The sequence below is a fragment of the Cricetulus griseus genome, chromosome 4, assembly GCF_003668045.3.
Source record: "Cricetulus griseus strain 17A/GY chromosome 4, alternate assembly CriGri-PICRH-1.0, whole genome shotgun sequence".
NCBI classification, from domain to species: domain Eukaryota; kingdom Metazoa; phylum Chordata; class Mammalia; order Rodentia; family Cricetidae; genus Cricetulus; species Cricetulus griseus.
This window is the reverse complement of record NC_048597.1, coordinates 174,749,927-174,767,415: the sequence shown is the minus strand read 5'-3', so window position 1 is coordinate 174,767,415 and position 17,489 is coordinate 174,749,927. Positions and strand designations below refer to the sequence as shown.

The 17,489-nt window shown below is 45.5% G+C and overlaps 1 protein-coding gene across 6 annotated transcripts in view; it reads left to right on the top strand.

The window, feature by feature from the left end:
* Map2k5 (mitogen-activated protein kinase kinase 5) overlaps window positions 1-17,489 on the top strand; it is a 225,508-nt gene that overhangs the window by 122,260 nt on the left and 85,759 nt on the right. For all 6 annotated transcript variants that reach the window (XM_027414796.2, XM_027414793.2, XM_027414795.2 and 3 more), the window contains exon 16: window positions 3,688-3,759. In XM_027414796.2, coding sequence (XP_027270597.1) covers window positions 3,688-3,759 — 72 coding nt within the window. The remainder of the gene's footprint in view (window positions 1-3,687; window positions 3,760-17,489) is intronic.

Below are 17,489 nucleotides of genomic sequence, written 5' to 3'. Positions count from 1 at the left end.
CACTCTTCTAGCCTCCTCTGGCACCAGGCACATATGTGATGCTCATATATTCAGGCATATAAAACAATAAAATAAATATATAATAAGATTAAATATTTTGTTTATATAATAAATTTAATTTAATTTAAATTTAATTAAAAAAAGAACTTCAAACCATCCAGAAAGCACTAAAAAGCTCGAAACCGGGGAACTCCCCAACAGGTCTTGAGTGAAGTCTAACAGAAGAGAGCATGTGATACTGAAGGCAATGTCAGGCTTCCCCTTCCCTCCATTGCTGAAATCCCTGCCTGCTCCCTTCTGGGGAGGGGAACACGCACTAGGAAGCTGCTCCTCCCCATCCGGAGCCAGAAGGAACCTCGGAGCTGAGCAGAGAAGCAAGAGGGAGAGCAGAGCAGAGCAGGCTATGACCAGAGCTGGACCTGCACACCTTTGCCTGGCCATACATGAGCCAGTTGGACACAGGACTTCACACTGAGAGCATGGTCTGGAGTGGCCTCTCCACCTCAGGTTGCAGAAAACATCTCCAGATTTTAAAAGGAACAGCAACAGACCTCCAAGACGGACAACAGAAAGACAACAGACAAGGCAGCATGAGGAATGGCGGGGAGTACTGCAGACTTAGCATCTCACACTTAAAAGAGGACAGTGGATGTGCACAGCCCCCAGACACTCTTGGGGGAGATGGCTCAGTGGCTATAAGCATCACTGCCCTTGCAGGTGCCCCATGTCTGGTTTGCAACTCCCACATCAGGCAGTTCAAAGCCACCTGTAACTCCAGTTCCAAGCCATCTGGCCTCCAGTGGGCACCTGTGTGCACATGTGTGTACACACACACACACACATAAAACTACATCTTTCATAAAGGCCTCACTCTACCTGGTAGCATATTGGACACAGCAGAGGGAGGATTAGTGAACTGGAAGTGCAGTCTGAGTACTGCTACCTGACCCTGCTTGACCATTTTGCTGTGTGGGGATCTGGCCTTGCCCACCTAAAAGAAAATTCTGGCCACCACAGTACACCTGTGGATAGCATGCTAGTCTGAGTTATGTGCACCTGCTTTGGTAATTTTCCGAGCAGCCCAACTGAACAGCAACCCCCTTTACAGAAAAGATAAAATATGTACCTTGCTGTCTTCATGCTCCTGACAGTTATACCCAGGAGTGTTGTGTTGTAAACAGTCCTGGAATCCGTTGACTAAATATGGGTCCTGGCTAAACGCCCAGTCACAGGCAATAGCTGGAGGGAGTGGAGTGTGCTAGTTTGAAGATGCTGCCTTGAAAATCCTCTGTAGATTCAGCTTTTGGGGTATATTCAGAAACTGGCCAGGATTTTTGTTTGGCTTGGTTTTATTTGCTCTTCGCTTAGTCGCACAGAGGTGCTCTAGACAAGAGCTGTATTGTCCTTATTGTATAGCTTTCTACACTGTTGACAGCTGTGGGGTGAGGAAGTAACACCAGCCGACCTTTTGATTGTAGCCCTTCTGTCAGCAATGCAGTACCTGATGGTAGGTTTTATCTTCCTTCATATTGAGGAGAGGGACAGGGCATGCTGCTGTAGCTGCAGCAGGAGCCCTGCTTTAGATTATGAAGCCTCAGGCTGTCATATCCTAACTCTGTACATTCATGAGGTTCCGAGGCTCATCTGGCGCCTAGGTTGGTCACAGAGGCCTGAGTCTACCTTGTGTGTTGTAGAGTGGGCCTCAGAGCTTGCTGCCGACATCTGCTTGTCCTCCACCAGCCGTCTTGTTTTGCTGAGTGCTGTCCTAAGTTCTCCATCTAAAGGCATCCAGAACCTTGTCTCAAGGACATCTCTCAATTGCCACCTGATATTTGTGAATGTTTTCACCCTTTATATTTTTCTTCTTTTAATTCAGTTTTCTGTGTTTTAGTTTCGGTTCTCAGTTTGTATTTGTTTTGGTAGCTCAGTGGGCAAATGAAGCAAATGTATGTAATCCCATCATCCAGCCTGCCCAGATATTTTGTATGGGAGTGCCACTTCCCTTTATTTATTTTCTCTGTATTCTAGATAAATACAACAGCTTGAGAACTGCCATCCAATAGGAAGAAAAACCAGAGAGAGGAAGGGGAAAAGGATAGGGAGGGAGACAACATTTGGTTGTTTCTTTAGCAAGTTTACAGGGTTTTAGAAAGTGCATCATCATAAGTTCTTTTTTGTTGTTTAAATTGTGTGTGAGAGTGTGTGTGTGTCTGTATGTGTTTGTGCGCATGTGTTTGTGTGTGTGTGTGTGTGTGTGTGTGTGTGTGTGTGTGTGTGTGTGTGAGAGAGAGAGAGAGAGAGAGAGAGAGAGAGAGAGAGAGAGAGAGAGAGTATACCCATGCCACAGCATATGTGAAGGTCAGATGACAGTTTCTGGGAGTAGATTCTCTGCTTCCACCATGTCTGTTCTGGGACCTAAACTCAAGTCATCAGGCTTGGAGGCAAGCATTTTGCCTATGGAATCATTTTGTTGGCCCTCATTCCAAGTTTTTTATGGACTTGATAGCTATATGAAGGGTTGTGTTCATCCTTGGAACCACATATGTAATGAACATCCCTTAACAGCACTCATTGGCTCCATACTGTCATGTGCCAGTAGTGGCATGGGGTTTGAAGGCCTCCCTGTGAGGGAAGTAGACAGAGAGAGAGATAATAGTGGTGCAGTATGACAACTAACAGTGAAAGTAATGCACATTTTTCTGTGTGTATGGAGGTGTGTGTACATGTATTGCACAGGTGTGTGTGTGTGTGTGTGTGTGTGTGTGTGTGTGTGTGTAGGCCATGTTGATGATAACAATGACAGTCATGCTGTTATTCCCATAACTGGATGGTCAGTTCCATACAAATACCCCCTAGTATCTGTCAAACTGACTAGGACTGGATAATGGGGTGTGGGTTAGGATCTCAGCCCTGCCATGACTAGCTCTGCAGACTTGAGAGCAACTATTGTACTTTTTCGGAACCTCATTTTTTTTAATTCAGTTGTTGTCTGATCATTGCAAACATTTCTGGAAGTAATCTCTGGGAGGCCAAATCCTAGAAGAACAGACCAGGAGGCACTCACTCAGTATACACCTATTCCTAGTAAAGAGTGTGCACAGCAGAGCTTTCTGGACCAGGCACCTGCTACATAACCCAAGGGGAGGGCCAGGAGGCCCATGTGGCTCCCTGACTCCTGTCAGAAGAAACTCTACTGCATGGAATCAAACAGTGACAGGAGGTGAATCTAGGGAGATGAACTATGGCTGCTGTTTGTACCAGCCTGGCTCTCCATCCTCCTGTACAATTGAAAATATTTCCAGATAAAAAGTTAAAAATAAACAAGCTATAGTCTTCAAGACCCTTCTGTCCAAATCCAAGTAAGTCATATACAACTTTACACAATTTTCTATGGACACAGGGTCCAAATCCTAACTCCTTTGCTACCTTGGTTTCTGTCACATTAACTGGCTACCTGGACCCCTCGCTTTCTTGATCTGTGAAACAGTGACAGTGGTCTTCCTCATAGGGACTGTGTTCAGGATTCTCTGTTGCTTCTAGAATGCATACATGCATACATGGGAAATTGTTTTGCTGAGTGTAAATGCCCTGCAAAGGTTGGTGGTTCCCCATGTTGAGCTCACATTCAGTGTGTTCTGCCTGGGGTAACTTTCAGCAGCTCACAAGCTCTCTCCTACTTTCTTACAGCCAGAAAGAATTTCAGGAGAGCAGTATGGGATCCACTCTGATGTGTGGAGCCTAGGAATCTCATTCATGGAGGTATGTTTGTTTTGCTGTTTGTCGTCATTGATATATCTGTACTAATACATCCCATTGGGAAGAATGGAGGCTTTGAAGAACAGCACAACCCCCCCCCCAGCGTGTTCTGCACACATGCACCATCTGACTCTGAAGTCCTTATGTTGATATCCCATGTGACTTTTGACTGAGTCTGCATTATTCCAGAGCACTGCTTCTCACATATCACCTGTGTAAGACATACCTGAAGTGCTTGTTAAAAAGCACAGGTTTGCCAGCCCCACCCCCCCACAAGACCAGTTCAGCCCAAGGCTCTGAGAACGTGTGTGGGAACTGTTCCCTGGGTGGGAGCCCTGCTTAGTCTGGAGCCCTGTTCTCTGAAAGGGGATTCCATAACAGCACAGGGGGATGGCAGCCTTGGAATGTGCATGTGTGACATCCAAAGGGGATGGTTTTAAAAGGTCAACTATAGTCATGTAGATACATATGTTGTACATAATATATATATATATATATATATAATCTCAATTTCTTTCTTAAAGAAAAAAAACATTCTAATAAACAGCATGTGCATGTGGGGTGGAGGTGGTGTGATGGGGGATGTGTGTGTAGTATAATTCCATGTCTTTATTCTTTGTTGCTGTATTTAGAATGGATTTTTTTCCTCAGTGAGCCAGGTGCAGCCCCACTAGAACTCATGCAAGGAAATAGCCATACAACTCACATTAGAAAGACACCTGGCTTACTGGAATTGCAGTCCTAGACAACCTGGGCACTCACTGGGGCTTTCAGAACAGCTTTTCAATTCCATCCATTCCCATCAAAGAAGCCTTTTTAAAAAAAAAAAAAAAAGTAACATGTTTAAATAACACCACAGATCGAGTTTCCATCACAACCCCATCGCTTTTGTTTGGTCAAATACATTTTCTATGATCTTTGTAACGCTTGAATACCATTGTATTTGGAAGGAAATATCTTCAGACCCAGCTCACCTGCACAGCAGGAAGAATGCCAAAGTCAAATGCTCAATGTTTATTAAAGCATATTCTTCTGCCTTTTCCCAAAAGGTAATCTAAGAAGGAACTGTAGTGTGTGCACAGCAGCCCAGAGGCTGAGGTTAGTGGGTAGATCTCAGGGCCCAGCTCTCAGCAGGATCCTGAGGTTTGTTCTAGTATTATCCTGTTTCAAGGGAAAATAACTATGACCTGTGGGACTCGGAGCTTTGCTAGGATGGAATTCTCCTTTGGTGTTTTAATCATCCCCATTAGCTGTGTTTTCTAAATGATCAGATACAGTGCAGAGCAATTGAGAGGTCACATGTTTCAGAATCTGATGCTGGAAACAGGTTATAGTACTTACTTTGGTACTAGTTTCCTAGGTGGTCCTGGGCCAGCCTGCAGTCCCCACCAGGCTCAGTTCCTTCTCTGTGCAATAGTGAGATCTGAGCCCCAGTGCAGACTGACATTCTACTGCTCTGCTGCTGTTATCTTTCCTGTAGTTCAGCAGCAGCAAGAGAACTGTGTGCTGAAGGTAGAGGTGCACCCTCACCTGTTGGAAGCATAGAAGCACTGTTAATTGGGCTGAGAATATCGCTCAGTTGAGAGAGTAATTGCATAGCATACATGAAGCCCTGATTTACTTGCTAGTGTGGCATATGACTAGGATGTGATTCCAGCATTCATGGATGGAGGCAGGAGGATCAGAAGTTCAAGATCGTCCTCTCAGATGCATAGTGAGTTGGAAGCCAGTTTGGGCTATATGATGCCATCCTTTAAAAAAAAATAAAGTACTATTAAGAAAGTATATCTGGCTGTGGGCAGTGGCAGCACATACCTTTGATCCCAGCACTCAGGAGGCAGAGGCAGGCAGATCTCTACCAGTTCAAGGAACGCTACACAGAGAAACCCTGTCTTGAGGGAATAAAAAACAAAACAAAAAAACAAAAAAACAAAAACAAAAGGAAAAAGAAAGAAAGCATATCCAGGCTAGTCTGAAGGAAGTAGTGAATGATAGCAATTGGTTGTTCTTCCTTCTCACTACTGTACTTGACTAGTCTCATAAAGAGAAAAAGAGAGCCTCTGCTAGAGTAGAGTTATCAAGGTAAAGGCTGAGAAAAACAAATAAGAGAGGTAGCTGGGGACTAGACCACATACCACCAGGATCAGGGCCTCATATGTTGCCCTGGGAGTGAGTGATATGATTTCAGCTTTTAGCAGATCACAAAGTGCTCTGTGGAGCATGACTGTAGGAGGACAGATGTGGAAACAGGGGGATCAGAAAAATTAAGTTGAAAGATTGGAATATGCCCAATAAATGTAGTGTATTGAGGTATGTATCCTCAGAGTTTACTGGGAATATGAAGTCTAATAAAAAGAGGCACTCCATTGTAGGGAGGGAGATTGCCAGTGTGTGCGCTGTAGGGAGGGAGATTGCCAGTGTGTGCACTGTAGGGAGAGAGATTGCCAGTGTGTGCACTGTAGGGAGGGAGATTGTCAGTGTGTGCACTGTAGGGAGGGAGATTGTCAGTGTGTGCACTGTAGGGAGGGAGATTGTCAGTGTGTGCACTGTAGGGAGGGAGATTGTCAGTGTGTGCACTGTAGGGAGGGAGATTGCCAGTGTGTGCACTGTAGGGAGAGAGATTGCCAGTGTGTGCACTGTAGGGAGGGAGATTGCCAGTGTGTGCACTGTAGGGTGGTAGATTGCCAGTGTGTACACTGTAGGGAGGGAGATTGTCAGTGTGTGCACTGTAGGGAGGGAGATTGTCAGTGTGTGCGTGCACTGTAGGGTGGTAGATTGTCAGTGTGTGCTGTAGGGAGGGAGATTGTCAGTGTGTGCACTGTAGGGAGGGAGATTGTCAGTGTGTGCACTGTAGGGAGGGAGATTGTCAGTGTGTGCACTGTAGGGAGGGAGATTGCCAGTGTGTGCACTGTAGGGTGGTAGATTGTCAGTGTGTGCTGTAGGGAGGGAGATTGTCAGTGTGTGCACTGTAGGGAGGGAGATTGCCAGTGTGTGCACTGTAGGGTGGTAGATTGTCAGTGTGTGCTGTAGGGAGGGAGATTGTCAGTGTGTGCACTGTAGGGAGGGAGATTGTCAGTGTGTGTGTGCGCTGTAGGGAGGGAGACTGTCAGTGTGTGCACTGTAGGGAGGGAGATTGCCAGTGTGTGCACTGTAGGGTGGTAGATTGTCAGTGTGTGCACTGTAGGGAGGGAAATTGCCAGTGTGTGCACTGTAGGGAGGGAGATTGTCAGTGTGTGCACTGTAGGGAGGGAGATTGTCAGTGTGTGTGTGCGCTGTAGGGAGGGAGACTGTCAGTGTGTGCGCTGTAGGGAGGGAGATTGCCTGTGTGTGCATTTGTCCTGGAGGCAAACTGGTAAATAGTCTGTAGAACACTGAAGAAAACTGACTCTTTGCATTTGCAAAATTGAAGACAATTGGGCCCAAGGAACTGTGTGAGAAAAGTCAACTTTTGAGTGTGTGTTGATTGGGTACTAAGAGTATGGTGAAGTGCAGAGCAGGACAGCCCCATAGCTGGATGAGGGCCAGAGATGGCTGGGCTCTTCAATGATCTGTGTTCATAAGTGGACGAGAAGGAATTAGGTATGAGGTAGGCTGTAAGGTAAGGTGTGCTTAGAATGGCCAAGAGGGACAGGTGCTTAACTAAGGATCAACCACAGGAATATGGGGTGGCTGTCCCTGTCCTCTTAGAGCTTCTGTCCCACTAGGCAAGCAAGTGACAAATGACCAACTTAAGTGGTAGAGCAAATGTCATGAGAGAGTAGAGTGTAGCCTCTAGCACATGTTTCATACCAAATGTATCTGGGATCCAAGGAAAAGAAACACATGGTAAGGGAGAAGATTTTGATTCTGTAGCTGAAGTGTTGTGGTGTTTAGGTGTTATTGGGGTCAGTGTGAGGAAAACACCATCCAAAGGGCCTGAGAACTTAGGTCAAAATAAGAACTCCAAGGCTGGGGCTCCTTTTTCTTTTTATCAGAATATAGTTGGTCTAAATGTGATAAATACTATTCAAAACCACTGCAGGCAAGTGCCTGTAATCCCAACATTCAAGACTGAGGCAGGAGGATTGTGAGTTCCAGGATAGCCTGAGCTACCTTTGAAAAACAAAACAAAAAAACAGGCTTGGGGAGATAGCTGAATTCAGTAAAGCACTTTCCACATAGGCACAAGGACCTGCGTTCAGTCCCCATACTCACACAGAAATGCAGGCTGGTGAAGCATGCTGGTAAGTAAGCCCAGCACTAAGGAGACAGAGACAAGTAACCCAGGGTGACCAGCCAGCCAGCCTGGCCTAATCATGGAGCTCAAGCTCCAAGTGAAGAACCCTGTGTTAAAAACCCCTTAAACATTAAGACTTAAAGGGTGTTACCTGAGGGTGACCTCTGCCTTCACACGCACAGGAACACTCACACATACCACTTCACATATACACACAAACACATAACAGACAGAAGTCTGTGTTGCAATGGTATTTTAAAATCTGAAGAACAAATTGCATCCTGAACGGCAGTCAGCACGTTCAAAGAGCTTTGCCTCTGATCTCACTTTTAAAACAACTCTTGATGTGTCCTCCCAAAAATAGAAGCCTTCATTCATTCATCAGTTTTCACCAGTATAAATGCCATGGGTTGGTTCTGCAAAGAGCCGGCCACATAACTAGGAAGACACTGCCTTTATTAAGAAGAAAGATGCTAGAACCCTGAAGTGACAGGCCTCAGCAAAGGTGTGGATGAAGGCAGGGGATTGATAAGGGGTTGACATCTGAGTGGACTGATCCTGAAGGTTGCCTGCCACCAGGAGAAGGAGGAACCAAATGGTGATCCCTTCCCCACCATTCAGCCCTCTCTGAAGAGGACAAACCATAAACCCTTAAGGAGGAATTAGATGACAGGTAGAAGGTAAAGTCTCACAACAGTCTCCTGCAAGGTGCACATACCTTTCTCAGAGTGTTTTTTTTTTTTTTTTTTTTTTGTGGTTTGTTGTTTTTTTTTTTTTTGTGGTGTTGTTTTTTTTTTTTTTTTTTGGTTTTTTGGTTTTTTGAGACAGAGTTTCTCTGTGTATCTTTGGAGCCTATCCTGGCACTCGCTCTGGAGACCAGGCTGGCCTCGAACTCACAGAGATCCGCCTGCCTCTGCCTCCCAATTGCTGGGATTAAAGGTGTGTGCCACCAATGCCCAGTTTTGTCAGGGTGTTTTGAGCCAAACGGTTCATTCGCATAGAGAATCTGAGGTGAAGAATAAAAGATAGGCAGCTGAATAAGAAACTGGGCAGGGGCCTTTTCCAGAATCACCTGGGAATCGAAAAGAGACAAATGGGAGTTTCCTGTGTCTGCTGAAGTCTTTAGGACCCTGCCTCCTTCTCTGTAAGCCTTCCTCTCCAAGGTTCATCCTTGGCAGCTCCTTCCTGCTGCCCCTTCCTTCCCTGTTAATGTGCTGTCATGGTCCCATAGGGAGTCGTAAGAAGACCTCTCGCCACACTCTTTCATAAGAGATAATGCTACATGCCACTAAAGTGTGCAGATAAAAAGAATCACAGACAACTACATTTGTGCCTTAAGCAAAGAACCTTTAATATCAGACTATCTTTTATCTGTCCCCCTCTTCTCTCAGGTCAGCAGCCTCTGCTTCTGGGATAAAGTGGGTCTCCTCCAAATGTTGTCATCTGTATGAAATATTTTGGAGTTGGCAAAGTAGCACAAAGATTGAAATAAGACTATCCAACCTGAGTTAAGGACAGTGGCTGGAGGCGGGATTCTGCCCCTTCTCTGCTGTGTGCTTATGGTTTTTCACACAGATCTTTTAAGTTTTTGTGACTCCCCTCCTGTGGATTGGTTATGAAGCCAAATAAAGGAGGTCTCAGCTTGTGGGTTTGTATGGGCTCCCTTTGTAGTGGGGAAGAAAACCCAAGGGGACTTGAGTTCTTCCGTTAGAATGTACCAATGGAAATGCAGAGAGTAAAGGAGTGGACAGAGAGGTGAGGCCAGCAAGTCCACAGAATCCCGAGCTGTGAAGAGCTGGAAGCTTCTTCCCACCCAAAGAAGACTTGTTTGCCACATTTAGAAAGCTCACACCGGCTCCATGACTGAGTGATTTTTAGACTTGTTCACCTGGTACTGCTATCAGCACTTCAGGGGCTTTGTTTTCACCTCGTCTGAAGGGTTTTGCCTAATCTTTAGGGTGGGGATTCCAAACACACTGGGCAGCTTCTTAATTTCCTAAGCGATGCAGCAATACTTACCTAGTCTTACAGAGAGGGGCTGAAGAGAGTCTGCAACCCTTGGTTTTTCACTAATTAATTATTGTTCATGTTATGCCATTTGAGTTACAACATAAACCTCTAGACAGGAGGTAAACAGCCACGTGTTCAAAAGATGGCCCCTCTAGAGGGGAAAGTCAATGCACCCCTTCCTCTAACCTGTGTGCGAAGCATAACACATGAGTGTTAAAAAAGGAACCAGGGGCCTGGCATGGTGGAGCTCATCTGTACTCCAGAGGTGGAGGCAGCAGGATCTTGAGTCTGAGGCTACATATATACACAGCAAGACCTCATCTCTAAAAAACAAACAAGGGGCTACTGGGATGGCCCAGTGGGTAAGGTGCTTGCTCTGCAAACCTGATGGTCTGAGTTTGTTCCTTGGAACCTATTTAAAGGTGCAGTGATCACAGAGTGGTCCTCTGACCTCCAATACTCAATATGGCCCACATGTGTTCCCTCACATACTTCACACAAATGCTCGCACAGCACGCACACACCGGGGAGTGGGGGGTTAAAGGCTGAGCATGGTAGATATACTTTTAATCCCAGCACTGACGAGGCAGACAGATCTTGTCTAGTCTTTGTATTGAGCCTCAGATCAGCCAGGGCGCGTAGTGTAAACCTGTCTCAATAAATGAATAAACCATTTAAAATTCAGTAAACAAACAAACACTTCCCTTGGAAAGGCACCAGGCTTGCAGGGCTCTGCTGAGGGACTGTCAGGAGGGCTCTCACAAACCTCGCTGGGGATGGGGTGAGTGGGGTCCTGATAGATGTCTCTGCAGGAGCCAGTCCTCTCCAGCACACACTTGCTCTTTTCACTTTGTCCCTGCTCTTTCTGCCTTTGTTTGCAGCTTCCCTCTAGTCTCCTGAGTCTGAGGCGCAGAGCAGGCTGGCTCGACATGCTTGGTTAATTGGTGTGTCATCCAGTCCTGTGAGGCCCCTCTTCAGCACGGGCACTGCTTTATTGAAGTGCTTTGACTGATGTGTTAAATGATGAAAGCAAGGACCACGGCTTAGAAACATGTCTCCAGATAGGTGGAGAGCATACTCAGAGAGCCACACAAGGTCATTGTCATCAAAGTAACACCACTGTCTAAGGATTTCTTTGGGCTCCATTGTTTTGACAAGAGTTTTTCTTAAGGCTTTGTGTGTGTGTGTGTGTGTGTGTGTGCTAGAGATGGCATTCCATAGGGTAACATGTTCTGCTACTGAGCTGTGCCCCCAGCCCTTTCTCAAAGTTTAGCATTACCTTTACCAAAATAAATTCATGTGCTATGACACTCTCCTGTCATATGAATGCAATTTTCCTTCGTCTGCCCAAGTTATAATTCAAATATGCATCCTTCATGATGCTGACTCTAGTCTCGGCGGCTGAGAGGAACACCTTGTTCTTCTGACCATCATCTCCATGTGGCTGGTCACAAATATCTCCTGCTTCATCGTTGAGTGATTTATACAAATTCATTCTGGTTCTCCTACAACCTACGTTATCCAGCGCCATTCCTGCGCCCTAGCAGGTACTCAAGAATCTTTTGGGCTCAGTATTTCCAACTTTTATAATGGTTTTAAAGTAATTGCAGAAAACAAAGACTGGAGTTTAACTCTGATATCAGAGAACGTGGTTGAACTAAGACGTAATATAAGAGAGCCATGTTTGAGCATGCCTTCCTCCTGGACGTTCCAATAGGAAAAAGCAAAACACTAATCTCTTTTCTAAGTGGCATGTGGAAGCAGGCAGATCTTTATGAGTTCAAGGCCAGCCTAGTTTGCATAGTAAGTTCCAGGACAGCCAGAGCTACAAAAAGAAAAGAAAATGGGGGGAGGCAGAGAGAGAGAGAGACAGAGACAGAGAGAGAACTATCAGACCCATTACTAGGTGCTGGGAATACAGATTCTTGCAAACAAGATGAGAGCATAATAGTCTGGACTATTTTATAAGTATTTAACATTAACAACCCCATAAAGTCACTTTAAGAAGTATGTCACAGCTGGGTATGGTAGTGCACACCTTTAATCCCAGCACTCAGAAGGTAGATGCAAGGTGAATCTCTGTGAGTTTGAGGTCAGCCTGGTCTACAGAGTGAGTTTCAAGACAGCCAGGCCTACACAGAGAAACCCTGTCTTGAAAAACCAAAAGAAAATTTTAAAAAGTAAGCTGCTCTGCCAGGTAAGATGGCACACACCTACCATTCCAGCATGAGGAAGCAGGAGGCAGGGGCCTCACTTGATTGGACCACCTCAAGGTCCTGCCTTCAAGACAGGAGAAGGAAGAGGAAATGGGAAGGGAGGGGAAGATAAGCTCTTTTTGGACTAGCATCCTGTGTGTGCCTTGTTCTTGGCAGGTAACTGCATCTACAGGGCTAGGCTTATCTAGTTAAGTCTTCCACCTCCTGCCAAACTGCAAAACAATCCCACACAGGAACAGCTGTTCCAGGTGGGCACAAACTGAGGCTTTGTCTCCTGGCTTGGCTTAGCCCCTTGTGGTTTGTAAGCCTGTTCTGAAGAGCAGCAGACGGCTCTGGTGCCCTGTAGCAGCTCCTGTCCATTTTTCTAGATCATAGAAAAACTTGGTCTTTGGTATGATTTGCTCAGCTACACATGTTTCTCCTTTTTAAATTTATTATTGGCTTTGGTTTTTGTTTTGCTTTTTTGTTTTGTTTTTTTGTTTTGTAGGGTTTTTTTTGGGGGGGGGAAGACAGAGTCTTACTATGTAGTCCAGACAAGCCTGGGACTTGGTATGTAAGACATGCTTATAATCCTCCTGCCTCTGTGTTCCCCCACAACTGTTCACCCCACACAAGCTGGGATAACAGGCCGGTGCTACTGTGTCTGGCTTGCTTTCTCCTTCTTAAAATGTAAGCAGAAGTTGAACTTTCGTTTACAGTGACCTTGGTTTGCCCTTGCAGCTGTAAGATGGCATCCCATTTATGAGTACATACATCTCAGAACATTTCCAGGAAGCTGGCATGGGCAAGTTGGAAGGGTGTGGCCCCAGAGCCCCTGGTCTGGGCCTCCTGCCTTTCCATTGGATCTTATGGCTGTAAAGAGCATTTGACTGTTCTGCTACCCATCCCCCACTCTTACTCATCTTTCTGACTTATGTCTTAATTTGATATTTTCAGACTTTGTGACTTTTTGATCTGATGTTTTGTGTAACTTGCTGGAGGAGGGGGTCTGGGAGGAGGGCTGTTGAAGTGACTTTAGCAGATGATGGATCGGCTGGTCCAGTCCTTTGCAAGGTTTGTGAAGGGATCCAGCTGTCTCAGCTTGCCATGCCTAAATGTGCATTTTCAAGGTCATCAGTGACTGCATGAATATGGAACTGGCAGACAGAGCTAGTGGCTCCCCTGGATGCAGCACTGTTGAGCTGGCTTTGTGCTCGGTACATTCAGCAGCCACAGGCTAATAAAGCAGGGCAGGCCAGGCACAAGCAATCCCAGATAAACATTTTATCATCTCGATGTATTTCAGGCTGACTGAAAGATTTCTTTTTCCAGCAGTACACACCCACGGCACCTCAGGTGTAGACACAGACACACCAAATTTGGAGTCATAAAAATCTCAAACTCAACAGTCTTTATACAAACAGTAAAGAAATGAGACACTACTGACATCCGGCAGTGCTTTGCAAGGATTGTCGGTGGAGAAGGAGGAAGTGTTGATATTTGTCCATTGAGGCAAACCTTCCCAAGCTAAAGCAAAACCGAAGCAATTGAAAGAGTTCCACAGTATTCTTTTCAATATACTTTGTTTTGTTTGTTTGTCATTTTTGGTTTTGGTTTGGTTTGGTTTTTCAAGACAAGGTTTTTCCTGGAACTCACTTTGAAGACCAGGCTGGACTCATACTCAGAGATCCACCTGTCTGTGCCTCTTGAGTGCTGAAATCAAAGGTGTGCGCCACCCATGGCCAGCTCAATATACTTTTCTAATAGATGAATCCCAGTAATCTTTCCACTCAATGATGGAACCGTCCCTAAGGACGTTTAAGTAGGAGTTGGCTAGCCACTTGTCCCAGAAGAAAGTCTTCATAGAACAGTACGAACATTGGTCAAGTGCAGTCATTTTGGTGCATTTCATCACCCACCTACCATGTGGCAGGCCCTGCTTCTACAGAGCCCACAGTTTAAAGAAGGGTGTCTGGCAATTATAATTTCTCAGGCAGACGTTCTGGGGTGGTATGAGGAGCTAGTGGCATGTGATTACTTTCTGAGTAGAGATCTGAAAGGATCTGAGGAAGGCAATCTCCTGTGGCTTGTGTCCCCCAACATTGACAGTTCAGGCAACTGCAGCAGCTCAACTTAGAGATAACCTGTGGCAAGCAAGACCCACTGCTCCTAAAATTCTCCCCCTCCTCAAGCCAGTGACCTTGGGATAACTTTAAAATCCTGTTCTCCATCCTGCAGACCGCCTTACATACTTCAGTTCTGAACTCAATAGTAACTTTGACATGTCTACCATATCTATCTGAAAATTCTTTCACAGCCCCTATCTTTTACTTAGAAACTAGAGTGTTGTTGCTTTTTAATTAAGTCAAGACTATAGAACCTGATGGCCCTTGCCCTTTAGCATTGAGGAAACCACCCCAAAGGTGGCATGTGCCCACACCAGCACCACACACAGCTTATACCATGCACCCCTGTGGGACTGTGAGGCTTTCAGGTATGAAGACTGGTGCTCTTAACTCTCTAGAGCTGTTGACATCCCTCTGCTCAGTGACATTCTAATAAGAAGGGTTTAAGTGTCAATCTAATTAATCTTACCAATAAAAACCAGGAGTCTGCTGAGTGGTGGTGGCCCATGCCTTTAATCCCAGCCCTTGGGAAGCAGAGACAGGCAGATCCCAGCCTGGTCTACAAGAGCCTGTCCAGGACAGGCTCCAAAGCTACACAGAGAAACCCTGTCTCAAAAAACAAAACAAAAACAAACAACAAAAATGCAAGAGTCAGATATCAGGGTAAAAACCTTAACAATTAGAGAAGCAGAGGAGCAGCCACAGCCCCTTCCTGCCTCTTCCATTCCTCCATCCAAAAGGGCTTAGATCCTCTCTCTGCCCCACTTTATCACTTCCTGTCTCCTCTCTATACAGACCTCCAGACTTCTATGGTTAACTAGTGGCTAGCTCTGCCCTCTGACCAATGAAGCTTTATTTGTTAGAACACAAACAAAATATCATACAACAAAGGGTGACAGCATAGCTCTTTACTTGTACAGATAATGTAACTAAGCATTTGATCCTTGTCATTTGATACTTAAGCTTCTGCCTGGAGTCTTGGAAAATGATGAGACCTTAGTGATTTGTGTTTTCAAAATGGGTTCTACTTTCTAAATGTCAAACCTCCCATTTTTTAAGTGAAGAGGCTAAGATCCAGAGAAATGGAAGGACTTTTCCAGAATGTTAAACGGCTCTACCCAGTGCATAGAGCAGCCAGTGCCTGCCTCACATATGAGATGTGCTGCTTTTGTTCAGTTACAGAAGGGACAGTGAGTGAGCAGGACATTATGTGAAGGCCAAGGCAGGCTGACTGTCTAACCAAGACTGTTTCCCAGGATCACTGTACAATGCCTTCATGGCAGGTCTGCCTCACAGAACTTTACAAAGTGCCTGTTCTCTCCAAGAAACCAAAGCCTGGTCCATTGTATTCATGAATTAACTTGGTCTCAGATATGTCTGAGGTAATAGGAAGTGTGTGGGTAAGAGTGCAGTGTGATCATCTGTCCTGTGCTACCCTGCATTGCCTCTAAGAGTCCAGACTCTGCCCCTGGGAGCTCCTGGCTGGACAGATTTACTGATGAGAGTGAAGGCTCCCATCAGAGTCTGGGAGTACTGTGAAATTCTCCATTGCTGCTTGATAAGTCACTCCAAATTAGTTCTTTAAAAAACAAACTTTTATTTACCAAGGATCCCAGGAGTCAGTCCTAGTAGGGTTAAGTCATCCCTTTCAGCATGAAGGGCCTCAGAAGCTTGCATTCAGGTAGTATATAAGAGTAGGGGATCCACACTGCTTCACCAGTATGTGGGGCACCTGCCTGGAGAGCAGGTGAGGCTGGGGCATGGCTGTTCCAGTGTTGCTTACACCGGCACTCTCCTCCTTTGCCACCTCATGGCTAGCCTAGACTTCCTGGTACCTCATGTTGTAAGCTGGTGAAAGCTGCAGATCTGTTGAGCTCCAACCTCAGAAATGAAACAAAATGGATTCTGCCATGTGTTGCTGAAGCAACATAGGTTGCTTGTAAGGAAGCTCCAAGACCACATTGTAAAAGCATCCTGGTTAGTGGGTTGTGTGAAGTCTGTCTCTGGAAACAGTACACTGCAGATGACTTTCTGGAAGAAATGGTGTTGAGCTAAGTTTTTGATGAATGAATCAGATAGAGCAGATGACTTCCAGCTAGAGCAGCAGCAGGTACCAAAGGCAGGGGTGTTACAGTATTATCCCATTTTGACCCCCTTGACCTTGAACTAGAAATAGAAGCTCAGTAGACTAAACCCCAGCCCTGATGTTTTCTCTAATAACCTCATCTGCATGATGTCAGAGAACAGTTTGGAATGGGGAGCTCACAGAGGCTGTCCTCTAAGAAAGGTGGCATGGTTGAAGCTGCTGTTTAAGAGGACAGGCCAGCATCACACATCACCTTAAAGGAGGTCATTTCCCAACCCCTATAAGGCTTCCTCCTGGTGGTTAGAATTAAACATACAGGATGGGTTCCCATTTCTAAGTCTTTAATAAGACATAACCCATCTGAATTAATTATAATGCTTAAATATATGAAAATGGTAGTTGCTGATCATTCTGAGTGCTGATGTGTTAGGTAAGGCTCTGTCAGTTAAGACATCAGATTCTGAAGCTGAAGAGCATGTAGTGTGGTCATTTTGACTTAGTAGCTAGAAGCAACCAAACCATGCCCATCTAGGCTGAGTGAAGGTGTCTCCACCCCAATTTAGCATAAACAACCAATGCCTGTTGTTGGCCCTAATGGTATTTCTTGTGTCATGGAGAACATAAAAAGCTCTTGGCTTAGTGTTCGCCTGTACACAGGCTAAAACCCACCAGGTCTTAGAGACACGGGGAGATGTTGAATATTGGCCAATACCAGGTAGGTTGTGATAAAAATTCCCTGAGGGAAAAGTATGGGCAGAAGTAGGCTAGAATGATCTGCACAGGTGTGGCCAGAGTCTTGTGGAACAGATGCCCCACAGAGGAGGAGGAACAAGAGGATGTGTGGGAGCCATGTTCTGAAAGGCAAGTAGGTTCCATTTGTCATCTGTCGCACAGGCTAAGGTTCCAGATAGGAACCACCCTTTCTCTGGCAGTTAGGGCTGTGCAGTCATTTGAAGAACAATGATTTTTCTATTAGAAATGTAAATGGTTGCTTTCATCCATCCTAACTCAACTTTACATCTTTCTAATTCAAGATCTCACACCAAATCTCCTCTAATGCAAGGACTGCCATCAAAGAGGGCCTTTTTTGCAGTTGCTTC